The sequence below is a fragment of the Oncorhynchus keta genome, chromosome 36, assembly GCF_023373465.1.
Source record: "Oncorhynchus keta strain PuntledgeMale-10-30-2019 chromosome 36, Oket_V2, whole genome shotgun sequence".
NCBI classification, from domain to species: Eukaryota; Metazoa; Chordata; class Actinopteri; order Salmoniformes; family Salmonidae; genus Oncorhynchus; species Oncorhynchus keta.
This window is the reverse complement of record NC_068456.1, coordinates 5354065-5373598: the sequence shown is the minus strand read 5'-3', so window position 1 is coordinate 5373598 and position 19534 is coordinate 5354065. Positions and strand designations below refer to the sequence as shown.

General features: G+C 40.8%; 1 protein-coding gene across 2 annotated transcripts in view; it reads right to left on the bottom strand.

Annotated features, from left to right (window-relative positions):
- Nucleotides 1-19534, bottom strand: part of LOC118369512 (protein FAM204A-like) — a 42751-nt gene that overhangs the window by 17314 nt on the left and 5903 nt on the right. For both annotated transcript variants that reach the window (XM_052498371.1, XM_035753944.2), the window contains exon 5: nt 10524-10613. In XM_052498371.1, coding sequence (XP_052354331.1) covers nt 10524-10613 — 90 coding nt within the window. The remainder of the gene's footprint in view (nt 1-10523; nt 10614-19534) is intronic.

The window sequence follows — 19534 nt, the reverse complement described above, 5'->3', positions numbered from 1 at the left end:
TGATAACGAGTGTTTTCCACAAAAGCAATGCTCATTACATTTGTATTACAAACACGTGGCGTCTTAGGCGAAGGTACTGAAAAGGGAGAACACACAAATAACATAAATAACACAAAAACACTTAATTCAGCTCTTTTGTCTCATCCAACAAAAGCCTTTTTGTGTCACTGTTGTATCACAATACTTAAAACAGTGCTTTCTAAAGGGATGCATGTCAAGGGTGGTTTGGCATTCTTTCGTATAGCTCTAGTTTCATTGAAAATGGTAGAAGTAATGAGCTTTCTAATAATCTCAAGCCATTTTGCGGGGTATAAGAAGTAGTGATAACCCTAGGCAAGTTAGCAACCACCATTTACATGGCTCTAGATCTCTATCTCCGACCAAAAATGATCTAATGTCAAGTGACTATTAAGTTGGTCCTTTCCACTTTATTTAGATATTTAGAATCTGGATTGCCACGAGCAGCACCTGTAGATAATTTGGCTTGGATTCCTGTGTTCAACTATCTACGGTATATGTTTCAGAGTGTCATTTCCCTGGGATCTGTACATTCGCCTACCAGTGGTTAGCCAGGGGGCTATGATGAACCATGCAGGCGTTTCTTTCCAGAATTGTCATATTCGTTCACTTCTGGAATTCATGAAAAGGACATGCGCCCCCATTGTGTCAGACTAGAGAGTTTCTGTTTTGAAGTGGTAATGCTCCGCTAATAGCTGTGATCAGTGCTAGGGGGAAACTGGAAGCACTAACATGGTGTGACATTTTTTTGTTGTCTGGTATTATTCTCTCTTACTCTATAAAGTACTGCCGCGGAGTATTTCAAAGGGGAGCTTATTGCTTGGTTTGTACAGGAGAGGGAAAATTAGCAAGTGTTGTAGGATGGATGTCCGCTGAAGAGGCAGTGATTTACAATAAGCATTGGATTAAGAAGTGCATTGCTATTTAACCTACCTACAGCTATGGTTGGGGGTAATCTGTTAAACTCTTTAAACCACGTGTGTAACACATTGTGAATGAATCATAGGCATTCATGAACCTGTGCAGGCAGTTATAAGGAGCCACGAGCTGTTATGAGCAGATGCTGTACTACTGAATTACAGTCGTAGCCGAATACAGCCTTCGCTTCATTTCCAGGAATGCTTTCTGGAATTCATCTTTCAAATAGAGCTGCTGAATCCTATTAACTCTCTTGACAAAAGGGTGTGCGAGTTATATATAGCACTTAATATTATGCTAATTGGGGAAATTAATTACACTATATGTAACCTACAGCTGGGTAAAATCATGTTCAATAATCAAAGGATGGAGTAGCAAGTGCCCTTATTGGAAGACATGCACCACTTAATACACTGTACTAATATTAAAAAGTACTTTAGGGACCAGAAGCTATTCCTAGTATTTTGTGACTTCTATGCCGGCCTTTGAGAAACAACAACAAAAGAACGGCTCGGCAAAAGATCAACAAACAAAACTGCACGTGAGAAAAGAGGAAACGCTGCCAATCCTCCCGGCAAACAACGGCTTTTTAAAATGTATAAGGTAATAGGGATGAAAACTGGAAGGCTTCCTTCGAAACTGTCTCAGTAAGGTACCAGTTAATAATATGAACAGATACCTATGAAGGAAAGCGATTGCTTTGTATCACCTTTTTTTTTGGTCGGAATTAATACTTAACTTCCAACTTTAAAGAAGAACATAACTTTGAAAAAAAAGATATATTTGAAAAAGGTACTAAAAACAAAAGACTTGCCTCTGGAGAATATATTTAAATATATACTTTAATGAGAACACAATCTCAAAGCAACCGGACAGATGAAAGCGCATGTATCAGAGAATTTGTAAGGAGCCTTCAAAAAAAGAAAGAAAGGTTTTACCAAATTGTTTTCATATTCAGATTAAAAAGAAGAAAGCAAAAGGCAACAAAAAAAACAAAAACATTAATTGATTGCGCAAGCTCAAAACACGGCAGAAACAAACAATGCCCTTATTGGGAAGAAGAACCTTATGACAGGCTTTCTTTCAATCTTCAGCCATTTCACCGTGGTTCAAAGAGATACGTATGTGCAATGCTGGTAGATTGAGTATGAAAAGGCTGTGATACATAGTTGTTCACAGTGTACTAGGTTTTCTTTACAAATAACGCCTTGGGGGGACAGACACACCCTCTTGAGTACTTCACAGCTGTCTATTCCTTTTCCGTTCTTTCCGTGTTAAAAACCTATCCCTGCACGAAAAAGCCTGCCATAATGTCTCAAGTGTTATGACCGTAAACACAATTAAACATATAAGCCATTACATACAGTATCAAATGAGACTCTTCAATAATAACCTTGAAATTGATTCTGGCCCCAGTTGAGAATATTGATGCTCTAAATGTTTTTCACCATAGGACTGTCCTGAATCAACACTCAAACATCATTGCAATGATGTTGAACTCAAGACAGATTAGACATGTGGGTGTAGAATTCTCCGCCTAGATGCACTTTTCTCCAGAGCCTGTTTCATACACCACATGCCATTATTTATCAATAATAAGGCCACGGAGCCGCCACTTTTAGCCAAAGCGATTTACATGTAGACTTTCAGTTCGAATGCAGGAATTGAAGCTGCAACCTAGGTACTTCCTGCAGCCACTTGTAGCAAACTACACTACTCTCAAGTTGATCCACGGTTTTTTTTTTAGATACAGTATATTTGGTCCAACATCCACTAGTGAGACTGAGCAAAACATCTTTGAAAAGGGACATTGCAGCAGTAACACAAGTAGGGTTGGAAAACTACCGGTAACTAACAGGTCATTTATACTTGAGTAACTTAAAACAAATATATATTCATAAATAGTTGTAAAATATATATATATATATATCTCTATCTGTGTCCATATTGTCCATGAGTTTCTAATGGATAGACCATATGGTTCAAGAGAAAATATCCTAATGAATTAAAAAACATCGAGACAACACTGACATTATTTTTTAAACTAACTCCGCAACTCTTCCAAATATTGACTTTTTTCACAACTGCCACCAGTTTGGCACCAAAACAACAAAGAACAATCCTTTATATAAAAAAATATAAAATATATTTTATGCTGAAAGTCATTAAAACACGAGTGGCATGCATTAAGTTGATGGTTTACATTTAGGATAATGTTTTACAGCTTTGTCTTTCTATTTTGATTTCTTTATTATTTCATATATTTGATATGTGATAAGGCCACACAAAGGGCCAGAAATAATTATAGACACCTGTGATAATTTGAAGTACCCCAAAAAGGACACGGTGCTAAAATTCCCTCCAAAACTTGAAAGTTACAACAATTCTGGTAGTTTACTGGTAAACGTTACCAGTAATATACCCTCCCTTTGCCCCCATGAAAATCATTAGTATGCTTGGGTGGTATACCATATACAGGGGTATTTGGAAATAGCCACATTTTTCAATACAGTCTAATACATTTGAACTTGTTTAGCTACTTTTTAAGTAAATACCTGCAATGAACTTGTGCAATATGCTAGGGGATAAAGATCGCGTTCTTCATTTCACCCGTCACATAATTATTTATTATGAAGCTTACCAGTAGTACCCAGTCACGTGGTGTTTGTGTGTGTCACTCACTGTTGTGCAACACGCCCAGTTGATCTAGTTCGAGTATGGAATTCAAAACAAAGAATTTGCCGGCTAGATATCTCATAACTATTAAGTGAACTGTCTAAAAATGTGCTAAATGCTCTGCAGTTGTGCATTTGATTCGCTAATTTAGTAGCTAGTTCACTAGATAGCTTTTTCAAAAATGGAGTTTTGCTTGCCGGTAACGCTGAGAATCCCCTCCTGGACCAAGAGCCTTGCTGTGTAATATTTGTTTTGTACGTGCAGAAAACTATGAGTAGCATTTTTGAGTTACGTGTCTAACTTTATGAGCTGCGTTGTCTGTCCTGAAAATAGTTTAGGTCAGAGAGTGTATAGAATGTTCATAATGAGATTGTTCGCATTCAATGTGGGATTTTACATGTACTTCTGCCAGTATTACCGAATATCCCGGTATGGCACAAGGTCGGTATGAAGGTGCGATAATCTGGATACCGCCCAAGCCTACACATCCGTATCCACTTCTGTACAACATAGTTAACATACTACAGTAGAATTAATGGTGAAATCTCAATCAATGGCCTACTCATTCACAGTACTGTATGGAGTAGGTGGAATTTGTAGGTCAGTTGTCATCAGCTTTCATTATCACATAGAAAACATTTCCATCAGGCTAATAATGGCCTAATAAAAAAACAAGTGATACGGAACAATGAACGCAGTCCGTCTCACCAATTCTGTTGTACGTGATAGCTCCTTCTGATACTTTTGTCCCCCCAAAACTTCAGTCAATTCACTGTTCTCATCATGAGGTAAACACAGCTACAGAGTGAGCTATGGCTGCCAGACTGCTGTCAAGCCCATCCTTCATGTTCCTGGCAAGCCACAAGGGAGGTGACAGATAGGCGAAGAACCTCCGCTAATTCTACCCAAATCCACTAGTGCTCTAAGAGGCTTTCTGGAACTACAGGTGCCACGTTCTCATCAACAAAGCAAGTCATTCAATTTTTCTAATCTTTACTTTGACCACTTGCATTATTGTATTTTATAGTCCGTTTTATATTATGCTGGGTACAAGAATCAGCCTTCAACAAACAGTCTGCTTGCATGTAAAAATCAAATCCCTTACTGCCGGTGTCCCATTTTTAATAGACAACCAGGTTAATGTTTGATAGAGTACAAAAAGCATCACGATTTGCGTGCATGGCCTAACTTTTGTTGAAGTTCAAATGTTTACCTGAACAAAGCTTTAGGTACGGTGCCTTCAGCAAGTATTCACACCCCTTGACTTTTTCCACATGCTGTTGTGTTCCAGACTGAATTGAAAACGGATTCAATTTAGATTTTTCCTTCGTCACTGGCCTACACACAATACCCCATAATGTCAACGTGGAATTATGTTTTTCCAAAATGTTTACAAATGAATAAAAATGGAAAGGATTCAATCCCTTTGTTATGGCAAGCCTAAATAACTTCAGGAGTAATAATAATAAGTTGCATGAACTCACTCGGTGTGCAATAACAGTGTTTAACAAGATTGTTGAATGACTACCTCATCTATGTACCCAACACATACAGATAATTGTACGGTCCCTCATCCGAGCAGTGAATTTCAAAACACAGATTCAACCAAAAGACCAGGTAGGTTTCTCAATGCCTCACCAAGAAGGGTAACTTTTGGTAGGTGGGTGAAAAATAACAATAAACAGACATTGAATATCCCTTTTAGCATGGTGAAGTTATTACATGTTGGATGGTGTATCAATACACCCAGTCACTACAAAGATACAGGCTTCCTTCCTAACTCAGCTGCTGGGGAGGAAGGAAACTGCTCAGGGATTTCACCCTGAAGCACACTTTTGGTTGCATCATGTTATAGGTATGCTTGCAATTAGGGATGCACGATATGTCGGTGAAGAATAGGCCGATATTAGCTAAAAATGCCAACATTGACACCGGTCCGATGTCTAGTTTAACGCTGATGTGCAAAACCGATGTCAAAGATGACGTGCATATATAACGTAGGTACATGTGTTGCTACACGTGCAACACAGCATTCCTAACCTAGCCCACAATGTCTGCTGTGTGGATCGAGCAGTCAACAAGGTGAGCAGTCATTTGAAAGAGTAAGAACATTTCAGCGAGACAACTCAAAGGTGAAATCCATTAAAGCCAAGAGAATGGAATTCATTTCCCTTGACAATCAACCGTTCTCTGTCGTGGGTGATGTTGGCTTTCGCCGACTGTTTAAGCACCGATACACACTACCAAGTGCGCTATTTTTCAGCTGTTGCCCTACTGGAGTTACACAGTAATAGCATCACTGCTACTAACCTTCACGACTGACATTTTGACCAGTGATATAAGCCCCATGAGCATGCCGAGTCCGACAGCACAGTTAGTTGTCAAGGATTTTGTACTGAGGAAAGTCGTATTTCAGGCTCATTGAATGTGCTGGTTGTCATACCGCTGCTACAATTTCAATGTCATTTGAGAACATGTTTGAAGCTTGGAAACACTAGCAAGCTCCATTCGAACAACTGACTAACAGAGCTGAAACTTCACTGCTTGACATGTATGATGAAATCCTGGTTGAGAATGAAACGACTGAACAACGAAACAGCACAAGCAAGTAAGTGAAAGAAATAGGTTTTGATTATGTTTTACTGGTAATGGGGACATACGTAAATGCCAACAAAATAACTTAGTAATAACTGCAGTGACACCTCTTGCACTGAGCTGCAGTGCCTTAGACCGCTACGTACATGTGTGTGTTAACTATTTAACTGTACTAGAATGTTTAAAAGGACACAAAAAAATATAATATCAGTCATCAGTATCGTTATTTTTGGGGCAAGGAAAATATCAGATATCGACCAAAAATGTCCTATCGGTGCATCACTACTTGTAATCGTTAATGACTGGGGAGTTTTTCAGGATAAAAAAGAAACAGAAAAGAGCTAAGCACAGGCAAAATCCTGGATCAGTCTGCTTTCCACCAGACACTGGGAGATGAATTCACCTTTCAGCAAGACAATAACCTAAAACATGAGGCCAAATCTACACTGGAGTTGCTTACCAAGAAGACAGTGAATATTCCCGAGCGGCCGAGTTACAGTTTTGACTTAAATCTACTTCAAGATCTATGGCAAGACCTGAAAATGGTTGTCTTGGAATGATCAACAACCAATTTGACAGAGAAGAATTTTGAAAATAATAAATTCATATTGAACAATCCCAGTGTGAAAAGCTCTTAGAGACTTACCCAGAAAGACTCACAGCTGAAATTGCTGTGTGAATGCTTATGCAAATTACATATTTTTGCATTTCATTTTTCAATTTATTTACCCATCTACACACAATACCCCATAATGACAAAGTGAAAACACATGTTTTAAATATTTAAATCATCCATTTTGAATTCCGGCTGTATTACAACAAAATGTGGATTAACATGCCAACCGTCACAAAATACATTTAGAAATCCATGTTATTCAATTATTGCGCCAATGAGTGTCTGCGTTGCCAAGGGCTAAAATAGAACTCCTTTCTATTTCTGACGAAGATCGCGCTGAAATTCCTGCCTCTCCCATCTCCTCATTGGTTTATAGAAGCAGGTACCCATGTGCCATCTCCTCATTGGTTATACCCACGTGGGTGATTGAAAGACAAACCGTATTGCCGGTAGTCGTGGTAATACTATGAAAGTTTAGATGCCAATCACCATATAAGTTCAAAGATGAGAGCCTGGAAGGAGGAGAGATTACTAGAAACGATTCGGTTGGCCGTTTTATGTGTGGATTAATTGGCGGAGTAGAGGAGCTTGTGCATTTCAGGTAAAATAACAACTCAATGTTTATATCCCGGGACAAATCAGCTAGCGAGTGCAAGCTAACGAGCTAAATTGCCATACATGTTTAATGCTTTTCGACCTGTCCCCAAATCAATGTCATTTGTTCAGAGTTTGTTTTGCTATTTTAACCTGCGTGTCGTGATCGCGTTTGGTGTAGGGGGACAAAATACATTTATGCACGATAGCGCACGCGCGCAGCCGGTTTGGGTTCAGTGTTAGTCAAGGGACATGAATACTTTCTGAAGACACTGTACATGGCTGACAGCCTGAAACGTGTATGCTGTAATGATAAGGGTTGGGTAATTTGTAAGTCGCTCTGGATAAGAGCGTCTGCTAAATGACTTAAATGTAAATGTAAATGTTACTTTCTAAATGTAATCCGTTACAGTTAATACCTGTCCAAAATTGTAATCAGTAACGTAACTTTTGGATTACCCAAACTCAGTAACGTAATCTGATTACATTCCATTACTTTTAGATTACTTTCCACTTAAGAGGCATTAGAAGACAGAAATGTTACAAATTGAACAACATCTATTGCAGGATAAATCAATGTTAAAGTTTACATAGCTGGCCATATGATGTTACATTTTACTTTATGGGTTGGTTATGTAGGGTTCTCCTAACCCACCACTCTCTACTACATATAATAATAAGATTCAATTATATCTTTACATTAAAAACCAAAGTTAACAGAATTCTAGTCATTCCAATCAATGTTATACCCCTTGATCTTCAAGAACAGGACTTGGAAATATGGAAGTATAGATTAGCCAAATTGTTTTACCTGAGCATGACCCTAAATCTAAGGACTTATTAGCCAGCACTACTCGGTTGTTTATTACTTAGTTGTCATGGAGGACTGAGTGAGCTTATATTTTGGGTTCTCATGGAGTGGGACAGTTGAACTAAGCACATGAGGAATTTACAAGTTACATTCTTCAAGAATCAATGGATATATACACACACTACCAGTCAAAAGTTTGGACACCTACTCATTCAAGGATTTTTCTTTATTTTTACTATTTTCTGCATTGTAGAATAATAATGAAGACATCAAAACTATGACATATCACATATAGAATCATGTAGTAACCATGATGAAGTGAGAAGTACACAGCGTTGTACGAGATCTTCAGTTTCTTGGAAATTTCTCACATGGAATATAGCCTTCATTTCTCAGAAAAATAATAGACTGACGAGTTTCAGAAGAAAGGTCTTTGTTTCTGGCCATTTTGAGCCTGTAATCGAACCCACAAATGCTGATGCTCCAGATACTCAACTAGTCTAAAGAAGACCAGTTTTATTGCCTCTAATCGTAACAGCAGTTTTCAGCTGTGCTAACACAATTGCAAAAGGGTTTTCCGATGATCAGTTCGCCTTTTAAAATGATAAACTTGGATTAGCTAACACAACGTGCCATTGGAACACAGGATTGATGGTTGCTGATAATGGGCCTCTGTACACCTATGCAGATATTCCATTTAAAAAATCTGCCGTTTTAAGCTACAATAGTCATTTACAACATTAACAATGTCTACACTGTATTTCTGATCAATTTGATGTTATTTTAATGGACATTTTTTTGCTACTCTTTCAAAAACAAGGACAATTCTAAGTTATCCCAAACTTTTGAACAGTATTATATATTATTATATATAAATTTAAAAATCCAAAAATGGATGTAGCAACTACAGATTGTCCCTTTAAGTCAACTTATAATAATAATAATATATGCCATTTAGCAGACGCTTTTATCCAAAGCGACTTACAGTCATGTGTGCATACATTCTACGTATGGGTGGTCCCGGGGATCGAACCCACTACCCTGGCGTTACAAGTGCCATGCTCTACCAACTGAACTTGTGCAAGTTTGAGCACATGTCCTTTAGGCCTATGGATTTTTTTCATCAGTATCAATTAGATTGAGCAACAAAAGCCCCACTTTTATTCCATAGGCTGGGATCCACACTATACATCTGTTGCAAGAGTGCATTTTTCACCGGCTGTCCATCGGTTACAAAAACAATGATTGATAGGCAGCTTAAACTTCTTGAATTCAACCATTATTGTGTTCAAATACACATTGAGATTTGTGAACAGCCATCCACAACAACCACAATCTGTAAGGCGCAAATAGTTAAATGAGAGAGCAGTAGTATGATTCACATCAATGCGCTATGTAGATAATAATAAGTGATATCCGCATCACCGTAGACTACACCACTGCTGTCATCCTTACCTCCAAGTGTTTATTAAAATTGGATAACCTTTGGATGCCGACAACAGTCACACTATTGGCTTGGACTGTAGCCTACAAAAGCCCATTCCTGCTCTTTTCCCACAATCCATCAACCACATTTGGTGTGTCATCATAGTGGTCTCTGACTTGTGGTCAGATTCGCTCAGGCGGAATAAACTTAAACTTGCGCCTTTTTTCAAAGCTGATTTAAATGTCATTGAGAAAACAGAGAAGTGACAACAACAACAAAAAATTCCCCAAACATCCTTTCTGAATTCAAAATTAAATCATCTAGTTTTTCAAAAGTATCATTAATATCAGTGCTTCTATAAGAGCATCACATCTCTCACTTAATACAATTCAAGTTGTGACAATCGAACATACTGCAATCGCCAACTATGAAAAGTAGTAGCGATGTCTTCTTAAGCACAATTATGGGTGTGTGGGCAACTTTTTCTGCTAAATTAGCTTCAAACCGCTTGATCCCCGATGCCTGCCAAGACGAGTGGTTTCGAAACTGCAGGCAGTGCATTTAGGGACGTGTGCACTTCAAAGGTATGAAACTCGCACCTTGAGAATGTTTTAACAGTTGGCTTGAAAGCAATGTAGCCCTTCATTAAAAAACTGAGCCAAAAGTGCTTTTGACACTGCCGAACTCCAAAACTAAGGGGGAGGGCTTTCCATTAACTCAATGGGAAAGGGCTGCAGGACTTCTCAATTGCGGGTGCCTGTGTGTGTTTTTGTTCCCCTATGTCTTGGCAGGAAGAAATGGCCACGGATCCATTAGTTCAATTTGTCACAGCGGGAGCGCCCCAAAGATCTCTTATCGGTACAACATACCTCTCGAGTGGCGAGTCTGTCGCTCATCTCCTCCGCCTTCCCAAAGTCCCCTTCAGCGATGGCGCTCTCTATGCTCTTCTCTAAGCTGGACTGGAGAGAAGGGGAAAATGTAGTGATTTAGAAATAGAAAAGGGGGGGAGGGAAATCAAAGAGTAACTTCAAAAGTCCCCTGGGCCTTACTTTTAATATGATTGCTATTACTACAAATATGTAGATTTTCCTTCACAAATGAAAACCTTTTTGATTGGATATTAGTGGGGAAATCTTCAAAAAATGCTACTGGAGATTACCAAACATAAATGTGACTCTTTAATTACACATTTCCATTACAGGCTGCTGGAGCAGAGGAGGGAGCAAAGATGCCCCTGGATACTGATGGCAGGGGAGGTTCTCCAAAAAAAAGGAGACTATCCAAAGAAGTAGAGTTAAGATCATTTCGTCAATAATTTCACAGAACACATGAAAGCAAGACAATTTTAAATTAGGGGGGAGCCCTCTCGGAAGCATCTTCATACGAATGATTCAAGGACTCCGGTTGTTTATAGACGCACACTCATCCCTCAAATTAATTTGGACAAAGACAGCAAGCTGAGCCTAATAATGATATGGCAATATAGTAATAATTACAACAACAAAAAAATAATAAAATCTACCTCTAGCACAACTTTACAGTGGTCTACTTGCTGGCAAAGTGGCAATGTTCATGTTCCAAATAAAATATGTTGTAAATGGGTTTTCAATGTGCGACATTGGGATCAACATTTCAAAATGGTTAAAACATTTTTTTTTTTTTTTATAAATGCAGTTCCACATGTGTCCTGACAGAAATAAAAGTGAACATGCCAAATTGGCAAATCACTTTGCCTAACAACAGCATAGACCTAGGACGAGGAGTTATATCCTTTAAAATTGCAGGAGTAGAGTAAAATGGACACCAAAATGTATTTGTCATGTCATTTCATAACCTGATCACCAGTTCATATTGTGAATAACGCCCTCTGGGCTACTATCTTGTCATTCTAGGTAACACTTGACACCCAGTGCCATGACACGTTATGACACGGTCAAAACCATGCCATAATATGTCAAAACACCTGACATAACAACCTGACACATATTTAGACCGGTTGTGAAAAATATGGCTGGTTTTATGGCTGGTTATGACAGTGTCAAAACCCACAAAACCTACCACACAAGGCCAAACATTCCATTACACCATAAACACACTGTTGACAAGTAGTCCATGTTATATGAAACTGTCTGAAATGTACCATATTAAATGACCATTGTAATTGCACACACGTCGATGTCAGACATGCAACTAGCCCAATCAAAGCCCAATCAAATCAAACTTTGTCACACGCGCCGAATACAACAAGTGTAGACTTTACCGTGAAATGCTTACTTACAAGCCCTTAACCAACAATGCAGATCAAGAAAATATTTACCAAGTAAACTAAAATAAAAAGTAATAATAGAAAAGTAACACAATAAGAATAACAATAATGAGGTTATATACAGGGGGCACCGGTACCGAGCCAGTGTGCGGGGGTACAGGTTAGGTGAGGTAATTTGTACATGTAGGTGGGGTGAAGTGACTATGCATAGATAATAAACAGCGAGTAGCAGTAGTGTACAAAAAGGAAGGGGGGGGTCAATGTAAATTGTCTGGTAGTAATTTAATTAATTGTTCAGCTGTCTTATGACTAAGTGGTAGAAGCTGTTATAGCATTATAGCTCGTTGGTGACGTGGACACCAAGGAACTTGAAACTCGCTACCCGCTCTACTACAAGCCGATCGGTGTTAATGGGGTCCTGTTCGGCCCGCCTTTTCCTGTAGTCCACGATCAGCTCCTTTGTCTTGCTCACATTGAGGAAGAGGTTGTTGTCCTGGCACCACACTGCCAGTTCTCTGACCTCCTCCCTATAGGCTGTCTCGTCATTGTCAGTGATCAGGCCTACCACTGTTGTGTCGCCAGCAAACTTAATGATGGTGTTGGAGTCTACAAGTCATTTAAAATGTGATGGAAAACACATGACTGTAAAGAATGTATTACAACAACAACAAAAGGAAGGAAACTTCTAGCAGGGAAAAAACAAATTTGAATCCATGTGGGTATTGACACTACTGTGTAAGTGTCATAACCAGCCATAAAATAACATAATATGTCACAACAGGTGTAAATATATGGGTCATGACAGTGATGACCATATTATGATTGGTTATGACATTATGTCAGATGTTATGATATATTATGACATGGTTATGACGCTGGATGTCAAGTAATGTGTTACCTCATTCTAATGTCAAGATGCATATTGCCATCGCACTGCCCTATCCCATCTGGAAAAGAGGTATACCTATGTAAGAATGCTGTTCATCGACTATAGCTCAGCATTCAACACCATAATAAGTGCATGGGGCGGCAGGGTACCCTAGTGGTTAGAGCGTTGGACTAGTAACCGGAAGGTTGCAAGTTCAAACTCCCGAGCTGACAAGGTACAAATCTGTCGTTCTGCCTCTGAACAGGCAGTTAACCCACTGTTCCTAGGCCGTCATTGAAAATAAGAATTTGTTCTTAACTGACTTGCCTAGTTAAGTAAAGGTAAAATAAAAATAGACGATGTCGTCCCCACAGTGACGACAAGAACGTATCTAAACCAAAAACCATGGATTTACAGGCAATATCCGCGCTGGACTAAAGAACAAACGGCTTACAAGGAACGGGACACATACAAGAAAGCCCAATACAACCTCCGACGAGACATTAAACATGTGAAAGGACAATATCCTATTACATCAGTTCCGACGCTCGGAACAGAAAACGTTTGACCTCTGCCATTGCCAACAAAGGGTATATAACAAAGTATTGAGAAACTTTTGTGATTGACCAAATACTTATTTTCCACCATAATTTGCAAATAAATCCATTACATTTTTTTTTTTTTAAATTCTGAATTTTCCCCCCCCATTTTGTCTGTCATAGTTGAAGTGTACCTATGATGAAAATTACAGGCCTCATCTTTTTAAGTGGGAGAACTTGCACAACTGGTGGCTGACTAAATACTTTTTTGCCCCACTGTATGTGGCAGGGCTTGCAGACAATAACGCATTACAATGGGAAACCCAGCCATGAGTTGCCCTGCGATACAGAACTACCAAACGAGCTAAATGCCTTATGCTCGATTCTAAGAATTTAACACTGTGACTTGCGTGAAAGCCCCTGTTGTTAAGGATGACTGTGTGATCTAGTGATCTAGGTTAACAAATCACAAGGCTGCCGGGTTTGATGGAACAACAGGGCACGTTCTCAAAGCATGCGCACAACAGCTGGCAAATGTCTCCACATATGTTTTCAATCTATCCTTGTCCCACTCTGTAATCCCAACATGTTTCAAGCTGACCACCATTGTCCCTCTTCCCAAGAGCTCCAAGGTAACCTGCCTAAATGGCTATCTGTAATTATTATTATCATGACACATCAATACCACTGTTCAAGACCCCCTAAATCCACTCCAATTCGCATTCTGCCCGAACAGATCCACAGATGACGCAATCTAATTGCACTTCACACAACCCTCTCCCACCTGGACAAGAGGGGAAATAACTGAGAATACTGTTCAGACTACTGTTCAGCGACCAACACCATAGTCCCCTCCAAGCTCGGGACCCTGGGACTGAACCCCTCCATCTGCAACTGGATCCTGGACTTTCTGTCGGGCCGGCCCTAGGTGGTGAGGGTAGGCAACAAAGCCTCCGCCACACTGACCCTCAACATGGGGGACCCTCAGGGGTGTGTGCTTAGTCCCCTCCTGTACTACCTGTTCATCCACGACTCCAACACCACCATCAAATCTGCTGACGACACGACGGCGGTAGGCCCGAGGGAGTTGGTCTTTTAGTAGTGTGGTGACAGGACAACAACCTCTGCATCAACGTCAGTAAGACCAAGGAGCTGATTGTGGACTATAGGATGAAAGAGGGGAGAGCACGACCCCATCCAGATCGACGGGGCTGTTGTGATGCGGGTCAAGAGCTTCAATTCCTTGGCGTCCACATCACTAAATACCTAACATAATCCACATACACCCACACAGAGGGTCGTAAAGAGACTGAAAAGATTTGGCATGGGCTCTCGTATCCTCAAAAGGTTATACAGCTGCACCATTGAGAACATCTTGACTGGCTACATCACCGCTTGGTATGGAAAATATATCGCCCTTGACCACAAAGTGCTACGGAGGGTGGTGCAGACTGCCCAGTACATCACTGGGGCCGAGCTCCCATCCACCCGGACCTCTATATCAGGCGGTGTCAGACACTCCAGCCATAGACTGTTCACTCTTTTACCATCCAGTAAACAGTACCGGAGCATCGGCTCTCGACCCAACAGGCCCAGGGACAGCTTCTACCCACAAGCCATAAGACTGCTAAAAAGCCAGACTGCTAAATAGTTCAGGTACCATTAATTGACTATCTGCACTGACCCTACGCACACTCACTATTTGACCTAGACAGTTTGTGTGTATGTACTGATATGTAGGCTACATGTGCCCTTTTTTAAAATATATGAAGTAGTTCTGTCCTTGTCTATTAATGTCCTGTATTATGTCACGTTTCATGTGGACCCTAGGAAGAGTAGCTGCTGCTTTTGCAACAACTAATGGGGATCCTAATAAAATAACACTAGACTATATAAACCAACCATATACACACTCACACTATATTGACACTCCCACACAAACACACACACAATCAAATCAAAGTTTATTTGTCGCGTGTGCCGAATACAACAGGTACAGTGAAATGTTTACTTACAGGCCCTAACCAAAAGTGGAATTTTTAAGTAAAAAAATAGGTATTAGGTGAACAATAGATAAGTAAAGAAATAAAAACAACAGTAAAAAGACTGAGAAATAACAGTAGCGAGGCTATATACAGTAGGGAGGCTATATACAGGCACCGGTTAGTCGGGCTAATTGAGGTAGTATGTACATGTAGGTATGGTTAAAGTGACTATGCATATATGATAAACAGAAAGTAACAGTAGCGTAAAAGAGGGGTTGGCGTGTGGTGGGACACAATGCAGATAGTCCGGGTAGCCAATGTGCGGGGGCACCGGTTAGTCGGGCTAATTGAGGTAGTATGTGCATGAATGTATAGTTAAAGTGACTATGCATAGATAATAACAGAGAGTAGCAGCAGCGTAAAACGGGATGGGGGGGCGGGATGCAAATAGTCTGGGTAGCCATTTGATTACCTGTTCAGGAATCTTATGGCTTGGGGGTAAAAGCTGTTAAAGAAGCCTTTTGGTGCTAAACTTGGTGCTCCGGTATCGCTTGCCATGCGATAGTAGAGAGAACAGTCTATGACTGGGGTGGCTGGGATCCTTGACCATTTTTTAGGACCTTCCTCTGACACAACCTGGTGTAGAGGTTCTTGATGGCAGCCAGCTTAGCCCCAGTGGGGTACTGGGCCATACGTACTACCCTCTGTAGTGCCTTGCAGTCGGAGGCCGAGACGTTTCCGTACCAGGCAGTGATGCAACCAGTGCCATAATCATGCTCTCGATGTTGCAGCTGTAGAACCTTTTGAGGGTCTGAGGGTCCATGCCAAATCTTTTTAGTTTCCCGAGGTGGAATAGGCTTTGTCGTGCCCTTTTCATGACTGTCTTGGTGTGTTTGGACCATTATAGTTTGTTGGTGATGTGGACACCAAGGAACTTGAAGCTCTCAACCTGCTCCACCACAGCCCAGTCGATGAGAATGGGGGAGTGCTCGGTCCTGCTTTTCCTGTAGTCCACAATCATCTCCTTTGTCTAATGTTGAGGCAGAGGTTGTTATTCTGGCACCACTCCACCAGGGCTCTCACCTCCTCCCTGTCGGCTGTCTCACCTTCGTGGCCGGCTGCAACAAAGCCTGGACTTGAACCAGGATCTCTAGTGGCACAGCTAGCACTGTGATGTGGCGCAGTGGTCTAAGGCACTCGGGAGGCCTCGCTTTCCCTTTATAATCCATGATTGTCTGGAGTCTCCATGATTGTCTGGAGTCTCTCCCTGTACTGTCGTTTTGCCTCTTTGATTGCCTTACGTTGGTTGGATTAGTTTTAATCATCACAGTAGGAACAACATCCTCTATGGACTTTCTGATGAACCAAGTCACAGAGTCAGTGTGTTGACACTATTCAGAGGCAACCCGGAACATTTCCCAGTCCGCGTGATCAAAACAGTCCTGAAGCATAGATTCCGATTGGTCAAACCAGCATGAATTTGATTGAACATGGTTATGTTCCCCCCTATATCTTAATGTAATCACATGAAATTGTTTTGCAGATTATTATCAATGACTTACTAACAGCTGTAACAAGTTGTCCACCGCAGGAAATTCTCACTGGTACCGTAGTTTATAGAAAGACCCAAATAGATTCTAAATGTCTATCGTGTAATTGACTTAGGCCTAACTTTTTTTAATGTAATGTCAATATGTAAATGACATTGATCACTTATGAGAATGTTTGAAAATGGAGGAGCAAGGCCTTCTCGTTATGTTGACTTCACAAATTCTGTTTAATTGAGCTTCTTGTTAAATATATCATATCCATTCAAAGTAAACCGTTTTTGCTGCAAACACAGAGCAAAAACTACATTTGATGGTTCGTTCAGATAAACAGAATTTAAATAACACTCCAAATAAGCATTACGAGAACTTCCAATTGGATTAGGGCAAAGTATACACTATTATACACTGCTCAAAATATAAAGGGAACACTTAAACAACACAATGTAACTCCAAGTCAATCACACTTCTGTGAAATCAAACTGTCCACTTAGGAAGCAACACAGATTGACAATAAATTTCACATGCTGTTGTGCAAATGGAACAGGCAACAGGTGGAAATTCTAGGCAATTAGCAAGACACCCCCAATAAATGAGTGGTTCTGCAGGTGATAACCACAGACCACTTCTCAGTTCCTATGCTTCCTGGCTGATGTTTGGTCACTTTTGAATGCTGGCGGTGCTTGAACTCAAGTGGTAGCATGAGACGGAGTCTACAACCCACACAAGTGGCTCAGGTAGTGCAGATCATCCAGGATGGCACATCAATGCGAGCTGTGGCAAGAAGGTTTGCTGTGTCTGTCAGCGTAGTGTCCAGAGCATGGAGGCGCTACCAGGAGACAGGCCAGTACATCAGGAGACGTGAAGGAGGCCGTAGGAGGGCAATAACCCAGCAGCAGGACCGCTACCTCCGCCTTTGTGCAAGGAGGAGCACTGCCAGAGCCCTGCAAAATCACCTCCAGCAGGCCACAAATGTGCATGTGTCTGCTCAAACGGTCAGAAACAGACTCCATAAAGGTGGTATGAGGGCCCGACGTCCACAGGTGGGGGTTGTGCTTACAGCCCAACACCGTGCAGGACGTTTGGCATTTGCCAGAGAACACCAAGATTGGCAAATTTGCCACTGGCGCCCTGTGCTCTTCACAGATGAAAGCAGGTTCACACTGAGCACATGTGACAGACTTGACAGTCTGGAGACACCGTGGAGAACGTTCTGCTGCCTGCAACATCCTTCAGCATGACCGGTTTGGCGGTGGGTCAGTCATGGTGTGGGGTGGCATTTCTTTGGGGGGCCCCTCGCCAGAGGTAGCCTGACTGCCATTAGGTACCGAGATGAGATCCTCAGACCCCTTGTGAAACCATATGCTGGTGCGGTTGGCCCTGGGTTCTTCCTAATGCAAGACAGTGCTAGACCTCATGTGGCTGGAATGTGTCAGCAGTTCCTGCAAGAGGAAGGCATTGATGCTATGGACTGGCCCGCCCGTTCCCCAGACCTGAATCCAATTGAGCACATCTGGGACATCATGTCTCCATCCACCAACGCCACATTGCACCACAGACTGTCCAGGAGTTGGCGGATGCTTTAGTCCAGGTCTGGGAGGAGATCCCTCAGGAGACCCCTCAGGAGACCATCCGCCACCTCATCAGGAGCATGCCCAGGAGTTGTTTGGAGGTCATACAGGCACGTGGAGGCCACACACACTACTGAGCCTCATTTTGACTAGTTTTAATGACATTACATCAGAGTTGGACCAGCCTGTAGTGTGGTTTTCCACTTTAAATTTGAGTGTGACTCCAAATCCAGACCTCCATGGGTTGATAAATTTGATTTCCATTGATACTTTGTGTGATTTTGTTGTCAGCACATTCAACTATGTAAAGTAAAAAGTATTTAATAAGAATATTTCATTCATTCAGATCTCAGATGTGTTATTTTAGTGTTCCCTTTATTTTTTTGAGCAGTGTGTGTGATATATATATATATATTATTTTGCTTGCACAACAATTTACATATCAAAATATGCATGTCTCTTTCTTGTTCTATTACACCAGATGTATCAAGTACACAGATGTATTTCTAAATGGATTCAAGTAAGAAATTAATTAATTTGTCCAAGAGTTTCTTATTAGGGTTATTATTAGGACACACACAAACAGCTATTCACATGCACTTTCCTTCACAAAGACGCAAGGCTGAGAGACACTAAAACAAAAGCAGGCAAGTGTCTGTGATGCCATTTTCTATACACCTTTTCATCAAAATGTAGCCTCATGCTATGTAGACTAGAGTCATATCCATGTAGGCTAGATCCATGGGTCTGACAATTAGGCTACTCAACGTGTGAGAGGCTATGTTATTGTGCATGTACTGAGTGCACTCTGAGCTTTCCTCATACAGTAACACTGAGCAGGAGCTGTCAGGTATCTGTATAGACATTCAGTACAGACACTTCTCTCTAGAGCAAATCTACATCTTACTTTAATCTCAACCAAAAAAAAGTGGAATGGAGAATCATCACAATGTCAAGATTAAGGTAATCTCATCATTAAAACGTAACACAATCTTTTGTCAGGTTTGAGTCTAGAAACCTCTTAAGCCGCCTGTCATATTTAATAAAACAATAAGAAGTTACACACGCATGGATATGGAAAGACAGAACATGTTCAATGCTTTT